Source organism: Canis aureus, chromosome 26 (assembly GCF_053574225.1).
Source record: "Canis aureus isolate CA01 chromosome 26, VMU_Caureus_v.1.0, whole genome shotgun sequence".
Classification (NCBI taxonomy): Eukaryota; Metazoa; Chordata; class Mammalia; order Carnivora; family Canidae; genus Canis; species Canis aureus.
Window position 1 is genome coordinate 22,298,417 of NC_135636.1, and position 24,210 is coordinate 22,322,626.

At 46.4% G+C, this 24,210-nt stretch overlaps 1 protein-coding gene across 3 annotated transcripts; it reads right to left on the minus strand.

Moving 5' to 3' along the window:
* Window positions 1-1,932: 1,932 nt before the first annotated feature.
* On the minus strand, window positions 1,933-19,045 carry PRNP (prion protein (Kanno blood group)). Of its 3 annotated transcripts, none has more exons than XM_077872324.1 (3): window positions 18,891-19,045; window positions 16,439-16,535; window positions 1,933-4,349 (listed from the first exon to the last, which is right to left on the minus strand). In XM_077872324.1, exon 3 carries the CDS (start codon window positions 4,337-4,339, stop codon window positions 3,566-3,568), a length of 774 nt encoding a protein of 257 aa, XP_077728450.1. In that variant the 5' UTR covers window positions 4,340-4,349; window positions 16,439-16,535; window positions 18,891-19,045; the 3' UTR covers window positions 1,933-3,565. The 3 variants fall into 3 exon arrangements, with proteins under 3 accessions (XP_077728450.1, XP_077728451.1, XP_077728452.1); XM_077872325.1 differs by having other exon boundaries at window positions 18,895-18,948; XM_077872326.1 differs by lacking the exon at window positions 16,439-16,535 and having other exon boundaries at window positions 18,891-19,036.
* Between the last annotated feature and the right edge of the window lie 5,165 nt (window positions 19,046-24,210).

Here is a 24,210-nt window from a genome sequence, read left to right on the forward strand (position 1 = left end):
CTGGAAGCACCAGTAATAAAGTGTACTGGCTATCCTTCTGGAGGGACCTCGGAAGAGGTGAGACAAAACTTCACATGACCAGTCCTGGCCTGTCAGAATTTGAAAACACTTGCATGGCTTGGGAACATTTGTAAAAACTAATGACTTTATTACAAAATCCACTACTTTCGTCTAGAAGCTTGAGGGCAGGGACTGCCTCTACCATTTGCAGGCCCTGGAGGAGAAAGAATCCACAAAGGAGAGACTTCAGCACGTGGCTGCCCTCTTCTCTTGCCATCTGGACCCAGCCAGCACCTGTGGGAGCCTCAGGTCCCTGGTCCATGTGTTCAAGTTCTTTCTGAGCTCCCTCCCCCAGCTCGGCTACCTCTCTGACACTGAGGTATGCACAGTGGTGATCCACCTATGGAAGGTCGAGCAGTTAAGTGGCCATATGAGCCTTGATGTTGGCTTGGGGCCATTTGGCAGACAGTTCCAATACCCTCAGTACTCAGAACCTAGTTTAGGAAGCAAAGTGTGAGCCAAGCCTAGAAAGGGACCCTTTAAAGTACAGGTGAGGACAGAGGCCCCAGACCTCCAGCCTGAGGACTATGAGAAGCCAATGTCCCAGGTGGCCTGGGAGTGTGTGGGACAGTGATGGGTCCTCAGAGGCCTAGCTCCCTGTCCCGTTTGTCAAGGCCTGAGTCTGGGGAAACTCAGGTACTGGCTGAGATGGAGGCTCCCACTAGGGTGGAAAGCAACACAAACCTACATTTCCCTCCAAAGGCAAAGAACACTTACTCGCTTTCAGCCCTAGAGACGGAGCTTGAAGAAACAGAAGTTTACACCTAACACTTCTCTGGAAGAACCCTCTTCAGTTACTTTATGTCAGTCCTTTTAAAACTGGTTTTTCCTTTTTTTTTTTTTTTAAAGAGAAAATTCTTTTAGGACAACTCCTAGGAGTTGGAAGTAACAGGAAGAAACTATGGGACCTGAGGCACAGATGGTATTATTCACTTTGGCCTTCACCTGTGCTTTGAAGATTTGAAGTCTTCCCAGTGGGCTACTTTTCAGAAATTATGATGGTCAGATAATGAAGCTTATTTTTAAATAATTAGAAAAATGGCCAAAAATGAAAATAATGCTTGAAATGTTTATGTTAAGGATTAAATCTGAGTTCACTTATGGATGAATAATGCTTTGGAGATTTAGTAGATGTTGTTCTAGTGGTTTTGTGAATGATGGGGTTTCAATGTGTTGATTTATTATCTTTCCATTTTTAGTAAAAGTTGATGCTCTGATTGCTGCAGGATATTGGCATTTCCTAAGGTATTAAATAATTGTGATTTTAACCACTGTACCTTCTGTGATTACCTCCTGCTGTTGGTAAACTTCAGCTGGAGAAGAAAACTCACCAAAGAGAATCAAGAGTACCCTGGGGCTGGTGCCTTACACTTGCGAAGAAGGCAGGAAACAAGCGAAGTTCTTGAAGGACTGTGACAAATGAGAGGCCTTTTAGACCTGAAGTGTTGAATTTCAGTCCAAAGGGAGTGACTGCCACTGGGGCTCCCACCATCTCGGAGATCTTATAACCTGAGATTGGGGGGAGAGCAGAGGGGCAATCAAGTGATTCCTTGAGAACTTGTTAAGCTGCAATTTAGTTAAGAAAATCCTCTATTTCAAAATCTAGAATAGAAAAAAAGTTTCCAGGATGCAAGGACTATCTTGTTCTGTTGCAATAGTGCCTCTACCATTTACTCAGTGCCAAGCACATTTAAGATATTTGTGGGAAAAAATGAAAAGGCAGTAGGGAGCACCTGGCGTGGGACTGGGAGTACAGCTGAGGGCAGGACCAGGGGAGGTGCACAGGACACTGGCCTTGGCTTGCTCTAATTCACCCCAACGGCCCTGCCAACGCAGGGCACAGTGATAAATGTCGCTGCGGACGCCGTGGAACACGTTCACTTAGCTCCTGTTTAATTCAAGATTTTGAACATTTATACTTTTTTTTATACAAGTGCATGCAAAGTTACAAATATAGAAAATATAAAGTACATGCATATTTTGAAGACCATGTTGGATCTATCATACAAAACTATTCAATGAACACGTAAGCCTGAGGACCACGCAAAGGGTTTTCTACATATTAAGTATTTAGTACCTTACAAAACCAGGTGTGCATTAGATGTATCAGATGTTAACCCCTCTAACTGAAATTTCTAAGTTTGTCATACACAATATATGTATATATATAATAACTCTTTTTTTTTTTTTACATTAAATGCCCAGTGCAAGCCAGGAACATTGCAGAATGCTAAATTTATCTGCTAGGTGATGATATTGAACGATCTAGACAATAATTTCACCTTACTTAAATAACAATGAACAGAATTCCTTTTTTTCCACTCTGAGTGGATATTTCTGTCATCTCTGACCTAAGATATTTTTGTGGATGGCCTTCCATCCTTTGATTCAAAAACTGATTATAGAAACTAGGACTTAACATAATTCTGATTTTTGACAATTATGAGACAGCAAAGATGAAGTGAGATCATTTTTGTCTACGAATCATTTTCTCTGTTATGCAATCCTCTAGGATAATGGTTATTTTAACACCTGCACCTTACTCTAGGCCAGAATCATTCTGGTTTGCAGGTAAATGAGTAAAGATTTGCTCTCAGTGCCTAGAAGGCAGTTCAAATTTTTTTTACTGCCTTAATTATCTATAGTTTATGTTGTGAAAGAAAGGAATGCCACCTGTAGGTGCTTTAAATGTCCAAAATGGGAGCTTGCCTCCAAGGGCACCACTCCCAAGTGTGGGAATATTTTATCATTTTCATTCTGTTGGTTACGTTCATTCCCTATGAAAATATCCTCTGCCGGGGTCCAGTGTTGCATAAATATTTACACTTGATGCTATGGCTGCTGGGAGCCCACACTGCAAAATGCAAAACATCATCCCAGTTCTGTGCAGACGCAGGGCACATGCTCTCCAGCGGGCTGAGCCTGAATCCAAGAGCGAAGGATTTCTGGTTTTGTTTTTTGAATGAGTAGCACATGGCCTTCTTTCAAATTTGGCAGAAATGCTCTTTGAACAGGGAAATGCAATCAGGTGTTTTTTTTGTTGTTGTTTTTGTTTTTTTTAACGGAAGAGAGGCATTCCCCCAAGTTGCTATGAAATTACTGCTATAATGGGGCATTAGCGTCCTGAGCTCTAGCTGGGGAAGGAGCCAGAGGTTTTTAGATAAAGGTATTTGAAGACTGTTTTGAGAATTGTTTAAGCCCCAATCTGGTGCACTAGACGAAAAAAAAAAAAAAAATTCAGCCTAGACCAACCAATGATTATTTGCTATTATTCTCAGCCCAACACTACTACTGGCCCCTGTAGGATTTAATCACAGAGGGGCTTGAATAAATAGCATCCTGGGTCTGCTCTATGTTTCCCAGCACCATCAATGCCAAGGTATTAGCCTATGGGTGCTAAACAGAGAAGCGGGAATGAGACACCACCACTAAAGGGCTGTAGGTAGACACCCCCTCCCCCAACCTGTAAAAGATTAAGATGGTGCAGGGAATGGGAAGGCCCTCCTCATCCCACTATCAAGAGAATGAGCAGCGAGATGAGGAGGATCACGGGCGGCGGGGAGAAGAGGATGGCGCTTGCCCCTCTTTGGTAGTAAGCCTCGGACTCCTTCTGGTACTGGGTGACACACATCTGCTCCACCACACGCTCCATGATCTTCATGTCGGTCTCTGTGAAGTTCTCCCCCTTGGTGGTGGTGGTCACTGTGTGCTGCTTGACAGTGATGTTGACGCAGTCACGCACAAAGTTGTTCTGGTTGCTGTACTGATCCACTGGCCGGTAGTATACTTGGTCGGGGTAGCGGTACATGTTCTCACGATAGTAACGGTCCTCATAGTCATTGCCAAAATGAATGAGTGGCCTGCTCATGGCACTCCCCAGCATGTAGCCACCAAGGCCCCCTACTACCGCCCCGGCTGCTGCGGCTCCTGCCACGTGCTTCATGTTGGTTTTGGGCTTATTGGGCTTGCCCCACTGACCGTGGCTGCCACCACCTTGACCCCAACCACCACCACCATGTGGCTGTCCCCAGCCACCACCGTGGGGCTGACCCCAGCCGCCACCATGAGGCTGACCCCAGCCACCACCATGGGGCTGACCCCAGCCACCACCGCCCTGGGGTGGGTAGCGGTTGCCTCCAGGGCTACCCTGGCCTGGGTATCGGCTCCCACCCCCTGTGTTCCATCCTCCAGGCTTCGGCCGCTTCTTGCAGAGGCCCACGTCACTCCATGTGGCCACAAAGAGAAGCAGGATCCAGCCGCCTATGTGGCTTTTCACCATGATGACTTATCTGCAAAACAAGAAGGGTGTCAGCATCCTACGTGTGCTGCATAATGAATGAATGCACAGCGAGAAATCTGCACATCGGTCATCAAGGCTTCCCACTCTCGTTTCTCCTTTGCGGCACTTACGACAAAATTTCAAATAAAGTGTTAACACAACTCTCTCTCCTTCTTAAGGACAAATTTGACCTTAAGATAATTTCTGGCTCTATTTCCTGGAAACCTGATAAAGATGGAATGTCAGCACTGTTGCTTATGGTAAAAATAACCTGATTGATAAACTGCATCTGGGCTGGGTCTGCCATAGTTTCGAGTATCTTTAGGGCAGTGATTATTGTAACCAGCTATGTCCTTGTGGGGACCTTGGAAGCTATGGCCACTGGACTGTCATAAGGGACACTGGCTCTTGTGGGGTCTGGGGCCTCTACACCAAGGGGAATCCTTTATTCACCAATATGGGGTCATTCACTTGAGCAGCCACTCCTGGGGGCTGGGAGTGGAGATGAGTCCCTAGCTGCTGTGTGAACTGTTCTGAGGACCCTGGTTGTAGCCTCTTCTGGAATCTTCTGAGACCTTGGTGTGGCCCCTATGGAAGTCTTGGGAGTTAGGAAGCCCCCTGATTGAGCTTTGCAGTAATTAACTTTGAAAATCAGAGGCTCTTGTCTTCTTTCATCTGTGGGAATGAGTGCCAGTGGGGAGGGAGTCTTGTCTGCTGCTTCCTCCTCAGGGGCTGGGGCCGTGCCTGGCAGAGCAGCACACAATAGTTATTTGTTAAGGGAAGGGATTAATGCCCTCTAAACATATAAATGCCAATGAGAATTTCCTCAGAGTAATTCTCAATACGATATTTTTTGAAAACAGGAAACGTGCAGGATTTTGCATGCCTGCTTATAAATTCATTTTCCATAAAAAGAGCTGCGCAGAGCAGGGTAAAAATGGCTGTATTCACAAGTCCCTGGATGAGTTTCAGTTCAGCATTTAATGGCTTAGGAGGGACTTATTTTCTCCTAATTTTTGGTACTAAAGAAACATGTCTTACTGAAAAGGGCCGGCACAGTTTAGGAATTGTCAAACAAGTTGTCCTGGATAATAATTTAGGACCCTTTGCAGAATGTACACTCATCAAATGAAAATCTCCTTTCAGATTAACCACCTCATTTACCCTGGGTGCTCAGTTCTAAGGGCAGAGATCAAAGACACACAGACCTTCAGGGGAAGGAGAATAATGAAATAAGTAAATGATTCACATCCCATTTACGCTTCTAACTGTCCTTATTGAAAAATCTTGGCCATAGGTAAATAAAAATATATTTGAAAGTTATGAGCCAGGTTCAACTGCTGCAATCATGCCAATCAATCGAGATTTTTGGAGGCTCTTCTGGGGAGGGTCAGAGGAGCAGGGTCCTGAGACATGCCAGCTGGCCTTCTTGCATCTCTAGGCCCTGCCTCTAGGCTTTTACAGGCCTCTCCCTGGTGTACTCTCCACTTGCTCATGGGCTCCAGCTCTCAGGCTCTGTGCTATCCATGCTTCTGCTTCACTGCAGGGAACTGAACTGGGGGTGTGCCACCCCAGTCAATAGCTTCTGATCTGATGGGGTTTTAGGTCAACTACTCGTTTCACCCCAATGAGCCAAACCAAGTCGACACCCTAGAGTTCTTTTTTTTTTTTAAAGATTTTATTTATTTATTTATTTAAAGTAAACTCCATGCACAATGTGGGGCTCGAATTTACAACCCCAAGATCAAGAGTTGCATGCTCCACAGACTGAGCCAGCCAGGTGTCACCCCCACACTCACCTTGGAGTTATTCTTGAGTTTCCTTTCTCACAGCACACAATGAATCTACCAGCAAATGTTATCAGCTCTACCTTGAAAATAAATCCTAAATCCTGAAACTACTCATATTTCCCAACACTACTCACTATCCTGGGTAAAGCCTCTGTTGCTTCTCATGAGGGTCTTTCAACAGTCTCCAACCAGCCTCCCTGCTTTTCCTCCTGACCTCCATTGTTGTTCTCTACTCAGCAGCCCAGAGGCTCAGACAACCTTTTAATATGTAGGTCACACCATGCCTCTTCCCTTCCCCACAAGTGGCACTCCATTGTGTTCAGGGTGAGACCCCAAGTCCTGACCATGTTGGCTGGGTCCCACATGACCTATCTCCAGCTGCCTGCCTCTCTCTGGTCTCCCTCTGCTCCTCACATTTGATAAGCACTTTCCCATCTCAGGGCCTTTGCACTTGCTGCTCCTGGGGCCTGAAAGGATCTCCCTCCAGTTACTCTTATGGCTCAAGTCTGCTCTAATGTCACCTCCACGGGGCTGCTCATATCACTCTACCTAACTCAGCACCCCACATCTTTTCCCCTTATCCTGCTTCATTTTTCTCCAGAGTAGGGCTGCCTACCTGACATCTATGATTTATTATCTGCTTGCTGTTCACCTTCTCCATGGGGGTGCGGGCTCCCCCAGAGTGGGAGTTTTGCTTTGCCCACAGCAGTGCCTCTAGTACTTAAGTGGGGGTGCATGGCTCACAGCCCTACACAATAAATGCTAAACGAATGGACGAGTGTGGAAACATCTGTAATAAAGCACACTAACCAAACTAAAAATTAAATTGTTACAAAAGTGAGCCATATTTGTGAATTTTCAAAACACTCTTTTCTGTCCTGACCAGCTGCCTAACATCTATGGTCCAGTTATATAAAATGTTGATTTCATGTGCCATCCACCACGGGACACTGGCTGGCTGTTGAGGAGACCTGAAACAGCTGGGGCAGGAGGAAGACCATGGTGCACGGGGAGTAACACCGAGACTAACTTTGAACATGCCTTATCTGAGGCTGTAAGAGTCACAGCTCCATAAGCTCATGTAGACCTGTGAGCTGATGGTGACACCACATAGTAAAGGAGGCTCAGAGAAGGACCTGGTCCTGGGGAAGCCAGGTGCAGGAGGTGGGAGAGGCCACTGGGCATTCAGAGTGGAGACAGGCATGAGAGAGAATCCTGGCAGGCCTAGGGGCTGCAGGGGGCTTCATGGGAGCGGAGCTTCCATGTGTGGTGGAGAGGCAGGTGGGCTCCGGCAGTGAAGGGCTTCACCGGCAAGGCGAACGGACATCCTGGCTTCCCTGGGACAATTCACACCTGTTGTTCCTGGTGCTAACGTTAACAGTGCCCCTTTTATGAATACTTCAGAGTGTCTCAGTAGGTTAATAGAGGCAACCTAATTATAAGGCACATTAAGTAGTCAGAACTTGATCCTGAAGGTTCCAGGGAGCCAGTGAAGAGTTCTGGGTTCCCTTTGAGAAAGAATATTGTGGAGGCTGGACTGGGGCTTGTCTCTGTGTGTGTGTGTGTGTATGTGTGTATACAGGGAAACTAATTTCAAGGCTACTGCAGTGATTAAGGTAGAGAAGCTGGCCTTGCCAGGTAAGGAGAGTCATGGATGGTCTGATTAGAAGGAAGCTTCTGGAGGGCTCGGTGTTTGATGTGAAGGGTGAGAAACTGGAACCAGAGTCAAAGTAGCACCCAGATTTCTGAATGAGGCAATTGCATGGACAGAACACAGAAAGGTGGAGCAGGTCTGGAGGGAGCCAAATGAAGGGCTTGGCTCTCCCTCCTCACTCTTACCAAGCTATGTATGTGGGACAAGAAAGACCAGGAGGCAGGAGGCCACGGACACATGTTGCTGTTCGGCACTTTACTAAAGCCAAATGTTGGATAAAGTTGCTTAAGCACAGTTTATATGAGGACAAGATCCTTTTAGAATCAGTTGGGAACAACAGCAACATTTACTTATGAAAAGTCTTAAAAATAACAACTACATTTTGAAGTAGAGTGTCATTTCTAAACCTAAGAGGGACTCAACGCTTACACAAGACCTTGGAGAGAATCTCTTTCCCTTTGTGACAAAATGAGGAAGATCTTCCATTATTGAATGCAGACTCGGACTCTCTCCCCTCACGCTGCCAATCAGGCTACCAAGAGTCAGAGACATCATGCGACACACCTAGGACCGCAGTGCTGGTGAGGGAAACTGACGGCGATGGAGACGGGCTTTCTGAGTGCCTGGCGGGGCCACCATTCCCAGAAGACACTCTGAACGGTCAGGCTGTGGCCTGCACCTCTGGTCCACTGCAAGACACGGAGGGCAGAGCCGCCCGGCTGCACCCCACTCAGTGCGACGGCGACCCCAGCCACCAAGGGCTCCAGCGGCCTAACGATGGCTCTGGGGGCAGCGGGGCGTGTGGCATCTGACGCCCAGCGAGAGCGGGGCTTCTACAGCCCTCTCCCCTTGCTGAAGGACCCCGCATTTATGAGAGACGCCACCTCGCATCAGAGAGCAGCACTGTCCTCGGAGGGCGAGGGCGAGGAAGCGCCGGCGGCCCAAGAGAAGCGAATGAAGACGCAGCCTGCGCGCCCGAAGGGCTCTGGAAGGAAGGCGATCTCGCGGAGAGAAGGCAAATACTCTGAGGAGGAAAACTCAGACGTGGAGACCTTCGAGAAGATTCCAGCGGCTCAAGGAAAGCTTCCTGGCACCGGCGGAGGACAGCCAGGGCACTGCCGGGCGGGGGCGAACCGTGCCAAAGCCCGGGGTGCGGGAGGCTGCCTACGTGGCAGGAGGGGCAGGAGGGGCAGGAGGGCAGCCACAGCCCTGGCACCCCGAAAGCACCGGCTCACCTCAAGGGATATCAGAACAGTCCAGGCTGGAGAAGGGGAGCGCTTCCTGCGGGGTTACAGCCTCAGCGAGCACTACGAGGAGGGGGACGGCGCCCAAGAGGAGGAAGAGGAAGAGGTAGAAGCGGGGCCCCCACGCTCTCCAGACCGCCCTGGACGACCCCTCAGCGAGGCTGTTTCTGAAGGAGCCGGAGGACCGCGCACAGCACAAGAACCACTTCCGCTTGGAGGAGCCGGAAGGGGCGGGGCTTCGGTCGAGCCCCACCCTCCAAGTATGGCGTCCTCGCTGCCCCCAGAGAATGAGCACGGCAAGCGGCGGGGAGGCGGAGGAGAGGCGGGGGCGAAGGAGGAGGGAGAAGACCATGGAGCAGGGGGAGCTCAAGCAGCTGAAGGACCAGAAGGGAGGGAGATTCTGGCCAAGCTGGAGAGGCTGCGGCGGGTCACAGGCACGAGACGCTGGGCTCTGAGGAACAGGACCTTGAGGACGACTTGGAGCCCACGGGGCATGACCAGCTCATGCACACAGGTTTTGGAGACCAGCTGTGGCCCCACGGAGGAGGAGGAGACACAATCTGAGGACGACAAAGGGCTTGAAGATGACCGAATCCGGGACACAGGGCTGGGCCTGAGCAGGGTGGAGCTTGGAGCCAGTAGCAGCTACACCCCAGGACCCCGACTGCGACCCAGCCAGCTGCGGGGTGGGGGGTGGGGAAGCACCGGCTGGAGGAAGCACGAGTGGCCCCGGCGAGTGGCCCTTTGCTGGGGCCGAGGGGCAGGGAAAGCCCGGATTCGCCTCTAGAGACAAGATCTTGGAGGAGTACCTGGAGGAGTCTGAGTTCTTACTGGCTGGACGACGAGGACACCACTGATGACCTGCCCTGTCGCTTTAAGAACCACACCGCGGTTCCCTATGATTTCTTCTGACAAGTCAATGAACCGAACCAGAGGTGCTCCCTGAGGAAAACCTGCAGGTGCAGGTCTGAGCCTGAGGAGCACAAGATCAGAGGCTGTACAGCCGGAAGGCCCAGAACTCATGGTAAAAGAGGCATATCTTCAAGTCACTTTGCCCAGAGGAGACGGTGACACTCACAGAAGCCACAGTGAGACAAAGCGGCCCACAGGCCCAGCTGCTGGCACCTGATGCGGCCTGCAGGAAGCAGCCCCAGCCTGGGAGTCCCCCAGCACAGGAAGAGTTGGGCCTGGTGTCACCCAACCAGAAGTCAGTCTCTCAGGGGTGGAGGAGGGGCAAAAGGCATATCTTGGAGGCAAGGTGACACCTGGTGGCCTTGAGTTTAGTCTCCAGAGACTTTAGGCCTTGGGTCTCAACCCCAAGTGGCTGCACTTCTGCCAGCTGGGCAGGCAATGGAGGAGGCACCAGGGTCCCAAGAGTGCCTGCCCTCTGAGCAGGGGCCCTGGGGTTCCTTCCCTCCAGTCAAGCCCCAGGATGCATCTCCCTCATGCACTGTTATAGACCCTGTGTCTACTTGTGGGCAAAGAAGTCTTCCTGTCGCACAGATGTGGAAGCCAACAACTACCTAATAAGCTTCCCCCAGCATCTTACCTTGACACACCTTGGACCCCATCCCTCAAATGCTGGGCTCAGGAACACCTGGGTGGCTCAGTGATTGAGCAAATGTCTTTGGCTCAGGTCATGATCCTGAGGCCCTGGGATCAAGTCCCACATCAGGCTACCCGCAGGGAGTCTGCTTCTCTCTCTGCCTCTTTCTCTGTGTCTCATGGCTAAATAAATGAAATCTTTAAAAAAAAAAATGCTGAGCCCAGCCACAGCCAAGTTAAATGGCTTTATTAGCCCACAGTGGCCACAGTTCCCCCTTCCGCCCCCAGATCTCAGAAGGGTAGGGGCTTTGGGACCAGTGAGGGGCATGGGTGGTCCAGTGCAAACTACAGTACTTGAATCAGGCCCTGAGTGGGTGTCCCTGGGAGCCCTCCCTCTCTGCCTGTGAGGAAGGCCCAGCTGGCGGAAGGCAGGCATACAGGCTCTGCCCTTGTCTGAATGTCCCCTGTTCAGAGGTTTCCTGGGCTCATCTCAGCTGTGTTTGTCAAGGGGGTAAGATGAGGAATACCCATCACCTCTAGATTTCAAGCTCCCACATCCAGCATGACAAAAATAAAAAACAAATAGTGAAAAACAGAACAAAAAAGATACGAAGTATTTGACAAAGGTCAATACCTAATACTTAGAAAAAAAAAAAAAAGAAAATGAAAAATACTCTTAGCAGACTAGGAATAGGAGAAAACTCCCCTAATTTGATAAAGGTTATATAACAAAATCAGCAAACATACTTGGTGGATGTTTCTAAGATGTTTCTTAGAGGTTTCTAAGATCAGAAATAAGGCAAGGATGTCCATCGTCACAGGACTGGAGGTCCTGTCCAATGCCATAGGCAGAGACAAAGAAGTAACCAGGGCAAGAACTTCAAGAAAAGAGCTAGCCATCATTATTTGCAATTAAAGTGATCATAAACAGAAAATCCAACAGGCTCATCAGCGATGACATGAGACCCAGTACTAGAGATTCAGCAAGGCTATGGGATACAAGACTGGCCTACATAAACAGCGTTTCTCTACACCAGCAATAATCAACTAGAAGAAAAATTTAAGAAATAAGATAATGACAATAGCAAACCAAACTGTAAAGTATCCAGGAACTGACTTAACTGAGAAAAAATAAGACTGGGGCAAAAGTTTTTAAATTCCAATAAAGAACATTGAAGATGATCTGTAAAAATGGAAAGGTATTCCATGGTTTTGACTGGGATGACTTAGAGAGATGTCTGTCAATTACCCCCAAATAAACCTATTATTTCAATAAAATGCCAATGCAAAGTCCACCTGGGTTTTTTTGAGGAGGAGTTCAATAACCTACAAGGTGAAAGAAATGTCCATGAATAGCAAACTCAACTTTAAAAAGGAACAGAAAAGAAGGAATCTATTGTATCAGACATTAAATCTGACTACAAAGCCAGAGCAATAAAGACTACATAGTGAAAGCCTAGGAACTAGGAACAGACCAACAGGCCAATGAGAGCAGAAGGGTACATTCAGAGATAAGCCTTTGTATATATACTTTAGCAAGGACTTGATATACAATAAAGCAGGCATCACAAATCGATGGAGAAAGGAACGCTGTTTAGCAGATGCTTCTGGAAACTGAAGAAAAATAAAACTAGATCCCTAACACCACATGCAAGACCACCAAAAGCAGACTCTGGATAGAATACAGACCTGAGAAAGGTAAAAGCACGTTGTAAGAAGAAACTACAGGTGAATGTCTGTGTGACCTGGGGGAGGTCTGGAGGGAGGACTTTTTAAACAGAAAGCACAAATCAAATGGCAAATAAGAATTTTATGACGTGAAAGTTAAGGATTCTTGTTTAATGCTTTGAAGAACACTATGGACAAAGTTAAGAGGAGTGCATAATGGTAAAAAAATATTTGTAGTATTTATGACCAACAGAGGATTCATTTCTAGAACCTACAAGGAATTCTTGCAAAGCAGTAAGAGCAGTAATTCCAATAGACAAAAGGGCCAAAAGATACAAAAACTGGTAATTTGCAGAAGAGGAAAGCCAAAAGGCTTGAAAAGATATTCAAAATCATTAAGAATCAGATAAAATGGGGATCCCTGGGTGGCGCAGCGGTTTGGCGCCTGCCTTTGGCCCAGGGCGTGATCCTGGAGACCCGGGATCGAATCCCACATCAGGCTCCCAGTGCATGGAGCCTGCTTCTCTCTCTGCCCCCCGCCCCCCCCCCCTCTCTATGACTATCATAAATAAATAAAAATTAAAAAAAAAAAAAGAATCAGATAAAATGGGACCCTGGCCAAATGATATATCACTTATAATTATCAGTTTAGCCAGAAAGAAAAAAATAGCCAAACCAAACCTAATGCACAGGAGAGTTGGATGATGCCAAGAAGGCAAGGGTGTGGGGCTAAAGGAACCCATGTAAACATCCAAGGAGTGTGGGTGGTGTAACTGAACAGAAAGAATGAAGATAAATGATTATTCAACTCAAAAAGAAAGAAAACAGAAAGAGAGAATTTCCAGATAAAGCATCGTAGTTATAAAGAACAGACATGAAAGCAGAACTTAATAAATAAAACCCAGAAAAATGAGGAATTTCTAAATGAAATCGAGTGACCTGAAAATGCAATACACATACAAACACACCCCACTACATAGCTCCACATGGGGAATGGGAGAGGCCAAATAACCTTAGAAAGAGAAGGCTTTAAAAGAGTAACAACCTTCCAAATGCAAATGTATTTTATGAATTAAAATATCGATGTGGGGTGGGCTGCTTTTCTGTTAAAACATAAATAATAAATATTGACCAGAATTAATTAAGTCAACAAATATCTATGGAACAACTAGTATGTCCCAATTTTTAAATACATAGAAAATTTGAGTTGACCAACAACCATAAAAGAAATGGAGGAAAAAATTGTCCTAAATTACATATTACAATGTAATACTTATAGTACCATAACTTAGTGATTCATTCAACAAATATTTAAGTGTCCTCTAAGGTTCTAGCATTGTGCTAGTGGCTGGGGACATGACAGTGACTAAAAGATATTTAGCTTGGGTGGGTGATGCCATCTCCTGAAACGGGGAAGACAGGTAAAGAGCTCTGCTTGGAGAGAAAACTGGGAGCTGTGGTATAGACACAGTAACTTGGCTACATCTATGAGACGTTCAAATAGAAGTATCAATTTAAGCAATTGTTTGAAGAATCTGGAACTCTGCAGAGATAAGTGTTAGGGCATCTTGAGCTGAGAAGCACTGTCTACAGCCAAGGGGCAAAGGGACGAGATTGAAACCTCAGCAGTTCAAGTGCAGGGTTCGCGCCCCTAGTTCACCCAGCCTCTGCCACTATGGATGCCAAAACCCAAAAGAAAATACTGCCAAACTGATTTTAACAATTTATCAAAAGAAGAATACACTGTGACCAGTAAGGGTTATTTTAGGAATGTGAGGATGGCTCAAAATTAGGAAATCTATTAATAGGTGAAGAAGACAAAGCCATAGGATTCTCTGCAGATACTGAAAAGTTTTCAATTAACATCAACCTTCATTCTTGATTTCTTAAGCTTAAGCTGTTAAAGTTTCTATAGAACTAGAAGACAGTCCCTTTCCATCAAGAATTGCCACCCACCACAAATACTCAGCCTATACCTCACCTTAAAGGAAAAACGAAAGACATCTCATTAGTGTAGTGAACAAGACAAAATGCAAGTAGGCACTGTTATTTTACATTGTTATGGAAGTGCTAGCCAGGTACAGTCTTGTATTTGGAAAATCAGCCCAAAATGTCTTAAAATAAAGAAGTGAGCTCATTTGGGTGGCAGTTTTTGAAATCAATATGCAAAAAACCAGCGAGTACCCAAATTAATTGTAATTAGTGAGAAGATTTAGCACAGATGAAACATTCCATCTATAATGTTCTATATTGCCATTCCATCCATAATGACAGTAACACATTTTTACAGTATGTAAGATTTAACTTTAGGTTAAAAAGACTTGTATGAGGAAAGCTAAAAAAATTTAACTTTAGGTTAAAGACTTGTATGAGGAAAGCTAAAAAAATTTACTGGAGATGTAAAGGAAGACTAGGGGGAAAAACAAATCCCAGAAAACCCAAGCCATACAATATTTTTGGTTGGGAAAACCAATATTGAAAGATGCCAATTTATCTTCAAATAATCCATCAAGTCAACACAATTTCAGTCAGAATTCAAAGGGGATTTTAAAGAACATGATAATGTGATACTCAAAATTAAGAAGTCAGAAAAAAAAAAATCACTGAACAGGAAGAAATCCTAGGGCATGCCTGGCCTGCCAGGTATTAGGATATATTGTAAAGCTCCATGTGGCATTGTAAAGATCATGTGGCACTGGTGCATGAACAAATGACAGAGAAATGGAACCTGAAAGAAGATCCATAGAGTACCCCAATTCATCCTATTCTCATTTATGGATGGAGATAAGAGAGTCAGAGCTGGTAGGAACTAGCCTAATGGTCATGTGCCATGGGCCAAACTTCTAGTACTTAGAACATGTTAAAACTTGAAACCTAATTGGTTAAATTGGGAAGTGGCACCAAATGGCTTCTCCCACTCTCCATAGTCCCCAGGAAAATCCCTTCTCTTTCTAGGGCTAAGTAGAACCTTCATTTATTTATTTAAATCTTTTTGGGACACTGCTCCTTAAAGAATCTGATGCAAGCGATACAAAATTTTGCAAAAACATTTTGAGATGTAGGGCTGCATTGGTACCCTGAGATCCAGGCCTGGATTGAATAAGGCAAAGGAACCCCAGCCTGGTCTGTCATCAGAATTACCTGAAGAGCCTTTATTTTATTTTTATTTTATTTTATTTTTAAGATTTTATTTATTCATCAGAGATACACACACACACACACACACACACACACACAGAGAGAGAGAGAGAGAGAGAGAGGCAGAGACCCAGGCAGAGGGAGAAGCAGGGTCCATGCAGGGTGCCTGACATGGGACTCGATCCCAGGACTTCAGGATCATGCCCTGGACCAAAGGCAGGCGCCAAACTGCTGAGCCACCCAGGGATCCCTGAAGAGCCTTTAAAAAACAACGTTGCTGGAGCCTATTGCAGGCCGACAGCCTGCGAGTATCTAGTGATGGGACTTGGGGATCGATTAAAAGCTTCCCAGGGGATTGCAGTCCTAAATCCTAAACAGGCTTCAGAACTAGGTCCTCAGGAACACAACACTTAACCACATTTATAATGCTTTTCAAGAAACAGCACAGTGATCACACGATAGGTTAGCAGTAATAAGTAGAATGCAGCCCAAATAAGGGATTAACAAATTGAAGAAAAAAATAATGCTCTAAGTAAGTACTGCCAAGCACGGTATTCATTCAAGGATTATTTTACAATGCAGCACCATCACTGGGTTAGATGCCTGGACAACGTGAATGTTTAATACAAGTAGTTCACAGCTGATACAGTTGGCTTAGGAGAAGAAATAAGATCCCAAAGGCAGAATAGAATAGGTAAGATAAAACTACAGCTTGGAAAACCTTTCACCTCATAAATCCTTTTGTCAGCTGGTTGATAGTCACCTTTGGTGTTAATTTGGTGCAGAAATGTTTGTTATGTGATTGTTGTTTTACTGTATTTTTTTTAAATGGCTGCTTCCTTCCATAATTCAGCATAATTGTAGAGAAAGCTGTGACCCTTTCTCTACAAAATCAAGCTGATTTTCCAAGGATGATGCAATGGCTAGGAGTTACATATATAGACCTGAGTGGCCTCCCGAGCAGGGGCCTGTGATCACAGCCTTTCCAGACCCTTATTTTCTATGACAGTTGGAGACTTTCAGCCATCAGAAGACCAAAGAGATTCCACAGGGTACATACATCTGTCGTGGCTCAGCTGAGCTGGATTTCTGTCTCTGAGAAGACAGACGTGTCGGCGTGGCTGAAATTATTCAGTTTTCAAATATATTCAGGAATCCTTAAAAACAACAACAAAGAAAAAACTAGAATTGGTAAATAAATCTTAGAACTGATTCCTTAAAAGAAAAACCTAATATATAAATTACTAAACCATTAATAAGTCTATTCCAAAAAAAAGAGACAATATTTGAAAAAAAAAAAAAAACGAGGTCATGTGAAAAAAAACCAACCAGCAAACAGGACACAGAGGAAACTGGTCAGGACACAGAGGAAACTGGTTCCGTATCGTTTTAAAAATTGAGATATGTGACCTATTTTAAAAATTGCATTATTTGGTAAAAGTAGTATACCAAAAAAAGGGAGATTAAAATCACCTCTAACTTCTGTTAAAATGTCCATTTTTTTAATGCTTTTTCTTTCAGATTTTTCACATATGCATTCACGCTTGAGTAAATAGTTTAGAAACCTGAACTTTGATTTGTCAGTTTTTCCCATATACCAGAGGCTCCAAAATCATGACTTTTGATGGTTACATAATGCTCCTTCCAGTTATTATGCCACGATTTTCTGAGCTACTGCCCTGTTATACATTTTGGTTGTTTCCCAATTGGTTCTAATTTTAGATCATTCTGCACCAATATGTGCTGGCATATGGCTTTTATTTTCTTTGTTTGCTTGTTTCTTCCATTGCAGGTAAATCCCCAGGAGTAGGGTTTTCTGGGTCACCACTTTTAACTTAATACATTGCCAGATTGTTTTACAAAAAAAATGTGTAATAATTCATGACATCCCCAGTTGGGGTGTGAATAGGAAAAGAATAAAGGTAGACATACCAAGGGTCAGTTTCATGTAAAATTAATATTGGCAACGAACTTGGAAGCAGATTTCACTTCCTCTATTTTATAAATGTACAAGAGCAGGATTAGGAAATTAAGGTGACCTGTCCAAAGTCACAAAATCAGTAGCAGAGCCATCTTTCTAGCCCCAACACCTAGCCACATCCTCAAATAACTGAATATGTAAGTTTCATTGCAGACTTCTCATAGGGGTTGCTGTTACTATTACTGTGACTGTTTTTGTTCATTTAGTAGATGCGAAGTAACTCAGGCTTCCTTTCATCTACATTTTGTTCTGTGAATGGTCCATCATTTCACCACTTATCTATTAAAATCTTGACATTTTCCTTTCACAAGTATGAAAAAAATGTGTCAGATACAACTAAGATAAAAATCACATCCTAGCTCTCTGCTCTTTCCCTTTCCAGCTAATTCTTTTTCATTTTAAGAGCTCCTCGCTGGTTGTGTATGTTAAATTGTTCATTCCACCGGTGATTTTTCTCTTTCTTTTTAACATCTGAGAGGGATGTTCATTTTTCCAGAGGTCTGATCTTTTTTATTCATTTTCTTTTAAAAAATATTTTATTTATTTATCCGAGAGAGAGAGAGAGAGAGAAGCGGAGACATAGGCAGAGGGAGAGGCAGGCTCCCTGCAGGAGGCCCCACGCGGGGTTCCATCCCAGGACCCGGATCACGACCTGAGTGAGCCAAAGGCAGATGCTCAACCACTGAACCATCCAAGTGTCCCTCAATTTTCTGTTCCTATTTTTTTCTGCTAATTTGATTCGTAAAAATCTAATCCTATTCCACCTGGAGTTTTACCAAGAAAAAGAGAAGCATCTCAAAATGCTCAGCACGTGGGGAACTGCTTATTAAACCGTGATGCTCCACGTGAAAGAAAAATACGCAGCCATGAAGATAATAATGTTGGGGCAGGCGACGAGTCCCCCGCGGCCGGCACTCCGGGCCCGAGCGGCCCCACCCGGCAGAGGCCCGAGGCGCCGCCCACGGCCGCCCGCCCGCTCCAGGGCCGCCCCGCAGACGGCTAGACCCGCGGGGCCGCCTGTCGGGAGGACCTCGCCCGCGGAGGAGGCCCCGGGCGCCCGGGACTCCCCTCTCGCCGAGGCCTCGGTGTCCTCCGCGCACCCTCGGGGCAGCCCGGACCTCGGCCCGCCGGCGGGAGGGCGGCCCCCCGGCGCCTCCCCCTGGAGCCGTTCGCGGCCCTCCCGGGCTTCCCAGGGGGGCGATCGCCCCCACGTCCGCGCACCTCTGGCTCCTCCGGCCGCGGACCCGCGTGGGGGAGGCCCAGACAGCGCGACACACGCCATCCCTCCCCGGGAGGGCCGCGCCCCTCGCCCCCGATCCCAACCAGAAAAGCAAAACCACGCCGCGTCACCCGAAACCAACGCGCACCCTGGGGCGGGCCGGCTGCGCCACGCGCCCTCGGGGAAGCCCCCTCCCCTCCCCGCGGCCAAGGTCCGCCCCGGCCCCAAGGCCCCCGCTTCGCGCCCTCGGGCTCCGCGGTGCCCCGCGCCCAGCCCCGCGCCGGGCGCAGGAAAGGCCCCCAGGCTGTTTACCTGCCTTCTTGGGAGAGGAGAAGCTCGCAGGGCTGGAGCTGTCAGCGACTGGCGCGGAGGCTGGCGACAAGCGCCGCCCAGGAGGAGGGCCGGGGGCGGGGAAGGGAGGCGGCGGCGCTCGCCGGCCGAGGTCGGCGCGGGGACCCGAGACCACGCGGCCTGGCGCGCGCTCCCGGGCTCGGGCGGTTCCGGGAAAAGGTGCGGACCTGCGGAGCGCGCCCCGGCGTCCCAGTCGCTTAAACCTAGCGCCGGCCGAGACCGCCTCTGCGAGTCATCACTCCCTGACGTTGCTCATGGACTGTAGAATCATCTTTAAAAAAGAAATTCGGCCCGGAGCCCCAACTCCCTCGTTACATAATGGAGAAAATGAGACGTTAGGGAATGAGAAGGCAATTTCTGGAACTTTGGTAACCAGAAATTTCTAAGGAGGAAAAGACTTGCTATGTTGGATTGAGCCCATAATTAATGAATTTTCACGTAAATTCTTAGCATTTGAGGCCTAGGAGGGACATTGGCCATTACCTGTTCTTTCACTGATTCAGTTTCTATTTCTTATTTTATGCAAGAGAGATGATTTAGATTTTGATACAGATTGGGGAAATGTTCTACATTTAACAAGTCCACTCCTGTTACTTGAGGTACCTTGTATAAAACAGAATGCTGTATTCTTACTCATTATTCTTGCTAAGAATTAGGTAGAGTTTTGTCTTATGTGAAGGATAGCCAAAGATGAAGTGTTAGAAGGATGAGAATTAGGGTTTGGGGAACTATCTAAATTATTACCTTCAATTGGGGCACTTTTATTTATTTATTAAAATTTTTTAAAAAAGATTTTATTTATTCATGAGCGACACAGAAAGAGAGAGGCAAAGACATAGATAGAGATAGAAGCAGGAGAAGCTCCTGTGGGGAGCGCTTTGGGGAACTGGATCCCAGCACCCTGGGGATCGACCTGGGCCAAAGGCCTAGGCATAACCACTGAACCAGTCAGGTGCCCCAGAAAAGAGGTTTATAAATACCAAGAGACCCATTGGAAACGGGATCTGGATGACATACCTGTATTCCAGGCTGGATCACTCAAGTGGGAGGGGACCAGTGGGCAGGAAGGGGAGAAGAGGGATGTGAAACAGTACAGGGTGATGTTTATGTGAATGTGGGTGGGCCCTTGAAAGGTCAGCTGGGAAGGGGAAATGATAGGTCTGGAAAACGCTATCCCATGGGGTGATTCAGTAACAGACAACTGGATTTTGGCCAGTTAGGAAGGAACGTTAGGCAACAGTACTGTGGCTGTTTTCTATCCATTCAATCTTACATAATGATTAGGTTGACAGTACTTTGAGAGCCTTAATTTCTTTCCTTGGAGATGGCTTATTGCCAGGTGAACTGGGTGGGGGGAGGGGGTAGTGAGGCATCTCTGAGTCTTAAGCTGGGCTGGAGCCAAGAGTAGTTGACCAGATCAGATGGGGGAAAGGGCTGGCTTCCTCCTGAGGAGGGACTCTATAAAGCTTGGTTAGAAGATCCTAAAACTTAGCTTTTTTTTTTTTTTTTTTTTTCTTTCTTTCTCAAAAAGATCCCGTGTCTATTGGCCAAATGTTCTCTCTGGAGGAAGAGGGCTCAAAGGCAGAGGATTTCTTGGGGGGATTAGGGAGCCAAAAGTGATTGCTTTATGTGTAATCTGGCTATTATTGCTATGTAGCAACTACCCATAAAACTTAGTGGTTTATAACCACCACCATTTTCTTGCCCATAGATGTGTAGGCCAGGGACATAGACAGGCACAGTGGGGACTTGACTTCTCTCATGATGTCTGGGGCCTCAGATGGGAAGACTCTAAGTCTGAGGGAGGTTGGAATCCCTGGAAGGCTCTTTCACTTGCATGACTGGCACTTGAGTAAGGAAGACTTGAAGATCAGGTGTGCTTATTGGAATGCCTACAGGTGGCTTCTCCATGTGGCCTGGCTTCCTCCCAGCATGCTGGACTCAAGTTAGAAGGACTTCTTACATGGCTTCTTAGGACATGAGAGTTCTAGCAACAACATGGAAGCTGCCTAGCTGCTTCCCACCTAATCTTGGAAATCACATAACATCACTTCCACTGTATGCTATTGACCAAAGTAGTCATATGTCCATCCAGATTCAAGAGTAGGGGATACCCCACTTCTCAATGAGAGGAGTATCAAAGAATTTGTGGCCATTTTTTTTAAACTGCCATCATGGGGTTGGTGGTCTGGCCTATAGATTCTTGGAGGCCTTCACTGACCTCCTGAACGGCACCAGGGGTAGGCAGCCCACAGGAAGAATATTTGCAAATGGCCCTACATCATTCCTTATTCCAATCTCATTCACAACTGCCTCCCCCATCATGACAACTACCATACCCCATTGTGAACAAGGGTGGGGAATGGTGGAGAGTGGAGTTTAAGGTTCGTCCTCTTGTGGCCTCCTAGGCACCTGCTATTCTGAAGTTCACAGCACTGTCAAGTTACTCTTTGAGAATCTCCCTTTGCACCCATCTCCTGTGTCCTGGCTAGAAGGTATTTGTCAATGTCACATAGATCCTTCTTAGCAAATATAGAGAAGTTAAGGAAGTCAAAGTTTATTTATATGCAAAAGAAGTATTTCATTCAACAAATAATTTATAGAGCACTTAGTGTGAATTATATAGTTACAGTCTCTGGCCTCAGACATCAAAGGGAATATAGGAAGCCACATAGAAAGTGATCAAATCACATAGGGCCTAAGAGCCTATGGCAAGGTGTTTAGATTTTAATTAAATGTGATAGGAAGCCCTTGGAGAGAAATGACATGGCTTGATTTAAGTTCTGAGAAGATCACTCTGGATGTTGCATGGGGCTTGAGGGGGCAAAAGTGGAAACACAGCCTGGTAGGTGGTCTAATGTGGTAGCAGAGGAGGTACTTCTATCTGAAATGGTTAAAAAAAAAAATGGAGGAAGAGCAAGTGTTAGAGGGGACAGATTTTAGAGAAGTTCCTTCCATTTTGGACGTGTTGAATCTGAGATGCCTCTGTTGCTCCCAGATGGGTAAACTTGAGGATTCTGGGGCTTGGATAGGATGATGCTGATGATGTGCATTTAAAAGTTATCAGTATATAGGCTATTTTCAAAGTCAGGGGGTTGGATGATAACATCCAGGGAGAAAGCGTAGCCAGAGAAAAGAAGAGGGATCTGCTCTGAATGGTGAAGAATGCCTATGGCTTTCCATCAGCCATTCTCAGTGGCTAGCAAGAGTTACCTGGAGGACTGGATAAAATACGGATCCCTGAGCCCCACCCTAGAGATTCTGGTCAGTAGGTCTGTGACAGGGTGGGGCCAAAGATCTGCATATCTCATGGGTTCCCAGATGCTGCTGCTGAGCCACACTTTGAACTGGAAAAAGAGCAGCAGGCAAGATAGAATGGGAAGTGATGGCCAATAAGGTAGGCAGCTGCAGAATCTGAGGCATTGCATGAGAAGTCACCAAAGGCAGAGGAAGAAGACAGGCTGCCTCTGGGGTCTTTTCTTCTCTTAGGAGCTAGGAGCATTTTCTCTAAAAATGATTGATCCTGAATTTGAAGAAGCAACATCATGCTTCTGCCATGGTACAGGGTGGCTCATGTTTCTCCACTCTTTCAACACTTTTTTTTAAATATGTTATTTATGTATTTATAAGAGACACACAGAGAGAGGCAGAGGACATAGGCAGAGGGAGAAGCAGGCCGCCTGCAGGGAACCTGACGAGGGACTTGATCCTAGGACCCCAGGATCAATGACCTGAGCTAAAGGCAGATGTTCAACCACTGAACCACCAGGTGCTCCTCTTTCAACACATTTAATGTTTCCTTGAAGGCTAGAGTCTAGAGGTTAAGGCTTTGTGAAAGGCCTTGCCTGCAATCTGATGGCACATGCATCCTCCAGGGCTGTGGTCTTACAGGGACACTGCCCCATCTTTAACTGCCCTGCTGTAACTCTGCTCAGGCAGTTCACTCAGCTCCAAATTCCTCCACCACCCTCTGCTGTGGTGTTCTAGCTCAGATAGGTCCTCCCCTGTGACACCTTCCTACATCTTCCCCACCAAACTCAACTGCCTGCCTCCTGATCCAGCAGTGACTAGCTTGTACCATCCAGCCCCGTTTTGATCTGTCCTTGTATTCATCTGTTGGTTTTTAGCAAGATTGTAAATTTCTTGGGAGGAGAAGCCCAGGACCTCGCAGAAGGAAAATCAGTTAAACATTATCCTGAGTGTTATCCTCTCCCATTTGCTCTGATCGCTCTGGTTCCCATTTCCCTTTGGCTCCAACAAAATTTTAGCTTCTTCTTCTCTAGCCATCCCAGCTCCCCAAATGAATGTTTAGTGTCACCTAGAATCTGTGCCACACTTGGGTCCTTCACTTGCTTTTTTCTGCATCACTGATTTGACAGAACTAACTGCCTGATTTTGTCAGCCTTTCTTTGTCTTCCACCCCAGGCCTGGCTTTTGACTGGTTCTATTGTTCTGGAAACTGGAGCCTTCCTGTGTTTCTACTGGCAGTTCCTTCCCCATTGGTAATCTTTCTCGTCACTGGTTAAAATGATTCTAATATTAATTCCAGTGTGGGGTGTGTGTGTGTGTGTGTGTGTGTGTGTGTGGCAGGGGAGGCAGGTTTCCTTCCACCCCCAAGCAATTGTCCAACACCACTGGAGTATCCTATAGTTCAACTTCATTTTGGCACAGTCTTCCTGGAGATCACATTGGACCCCACAGGTTAATGGCTCAGTTCTGCAGGAACGACCCCCTCCCCTTTCAGATGCCAGGTGCAAGTCTAGTTGTTCCCTGAGGTTCCGACTGACCACTATAGACCACAGGTCCCAATAACCCTTCCTTGGGTTCTGTTAATTTGCTAGAGTGGTTCATGGAACTTACAGGAGTAACATTTTACTTATGAAATTGCAGTTTATTATAAAAGGATATAACTCAGAAACTGCTGAGTGGATGAGATGCATAGGCGGAACCTGGATGGCTCAGTGGGTCAAGCATCTGCCTTTGGCTCAGGTCGAGACCCTGGGGTCCTGGGATGGAGTCCCCTCAACGGGTTCCCTGCTCAGAGGGGAATCTGCTTCTCCCTCTCCCTCTACCTCATCACAGGCTTATGCATGCCTCTATCTCTCTCTCTCTCTCAAATAAATAAACAAAATCTTTAAAAAATGAACAGATGCATAGATTAATTAAAACTGTGATAATGCTTTGTGCAGATTCTACGTAAAAAGAAGGTAACTACACACACAGAGTGAGGTCTGGGGTGGCAGCTGACTCTCCACCAGTGCAACTTTATGATTTACAAGAA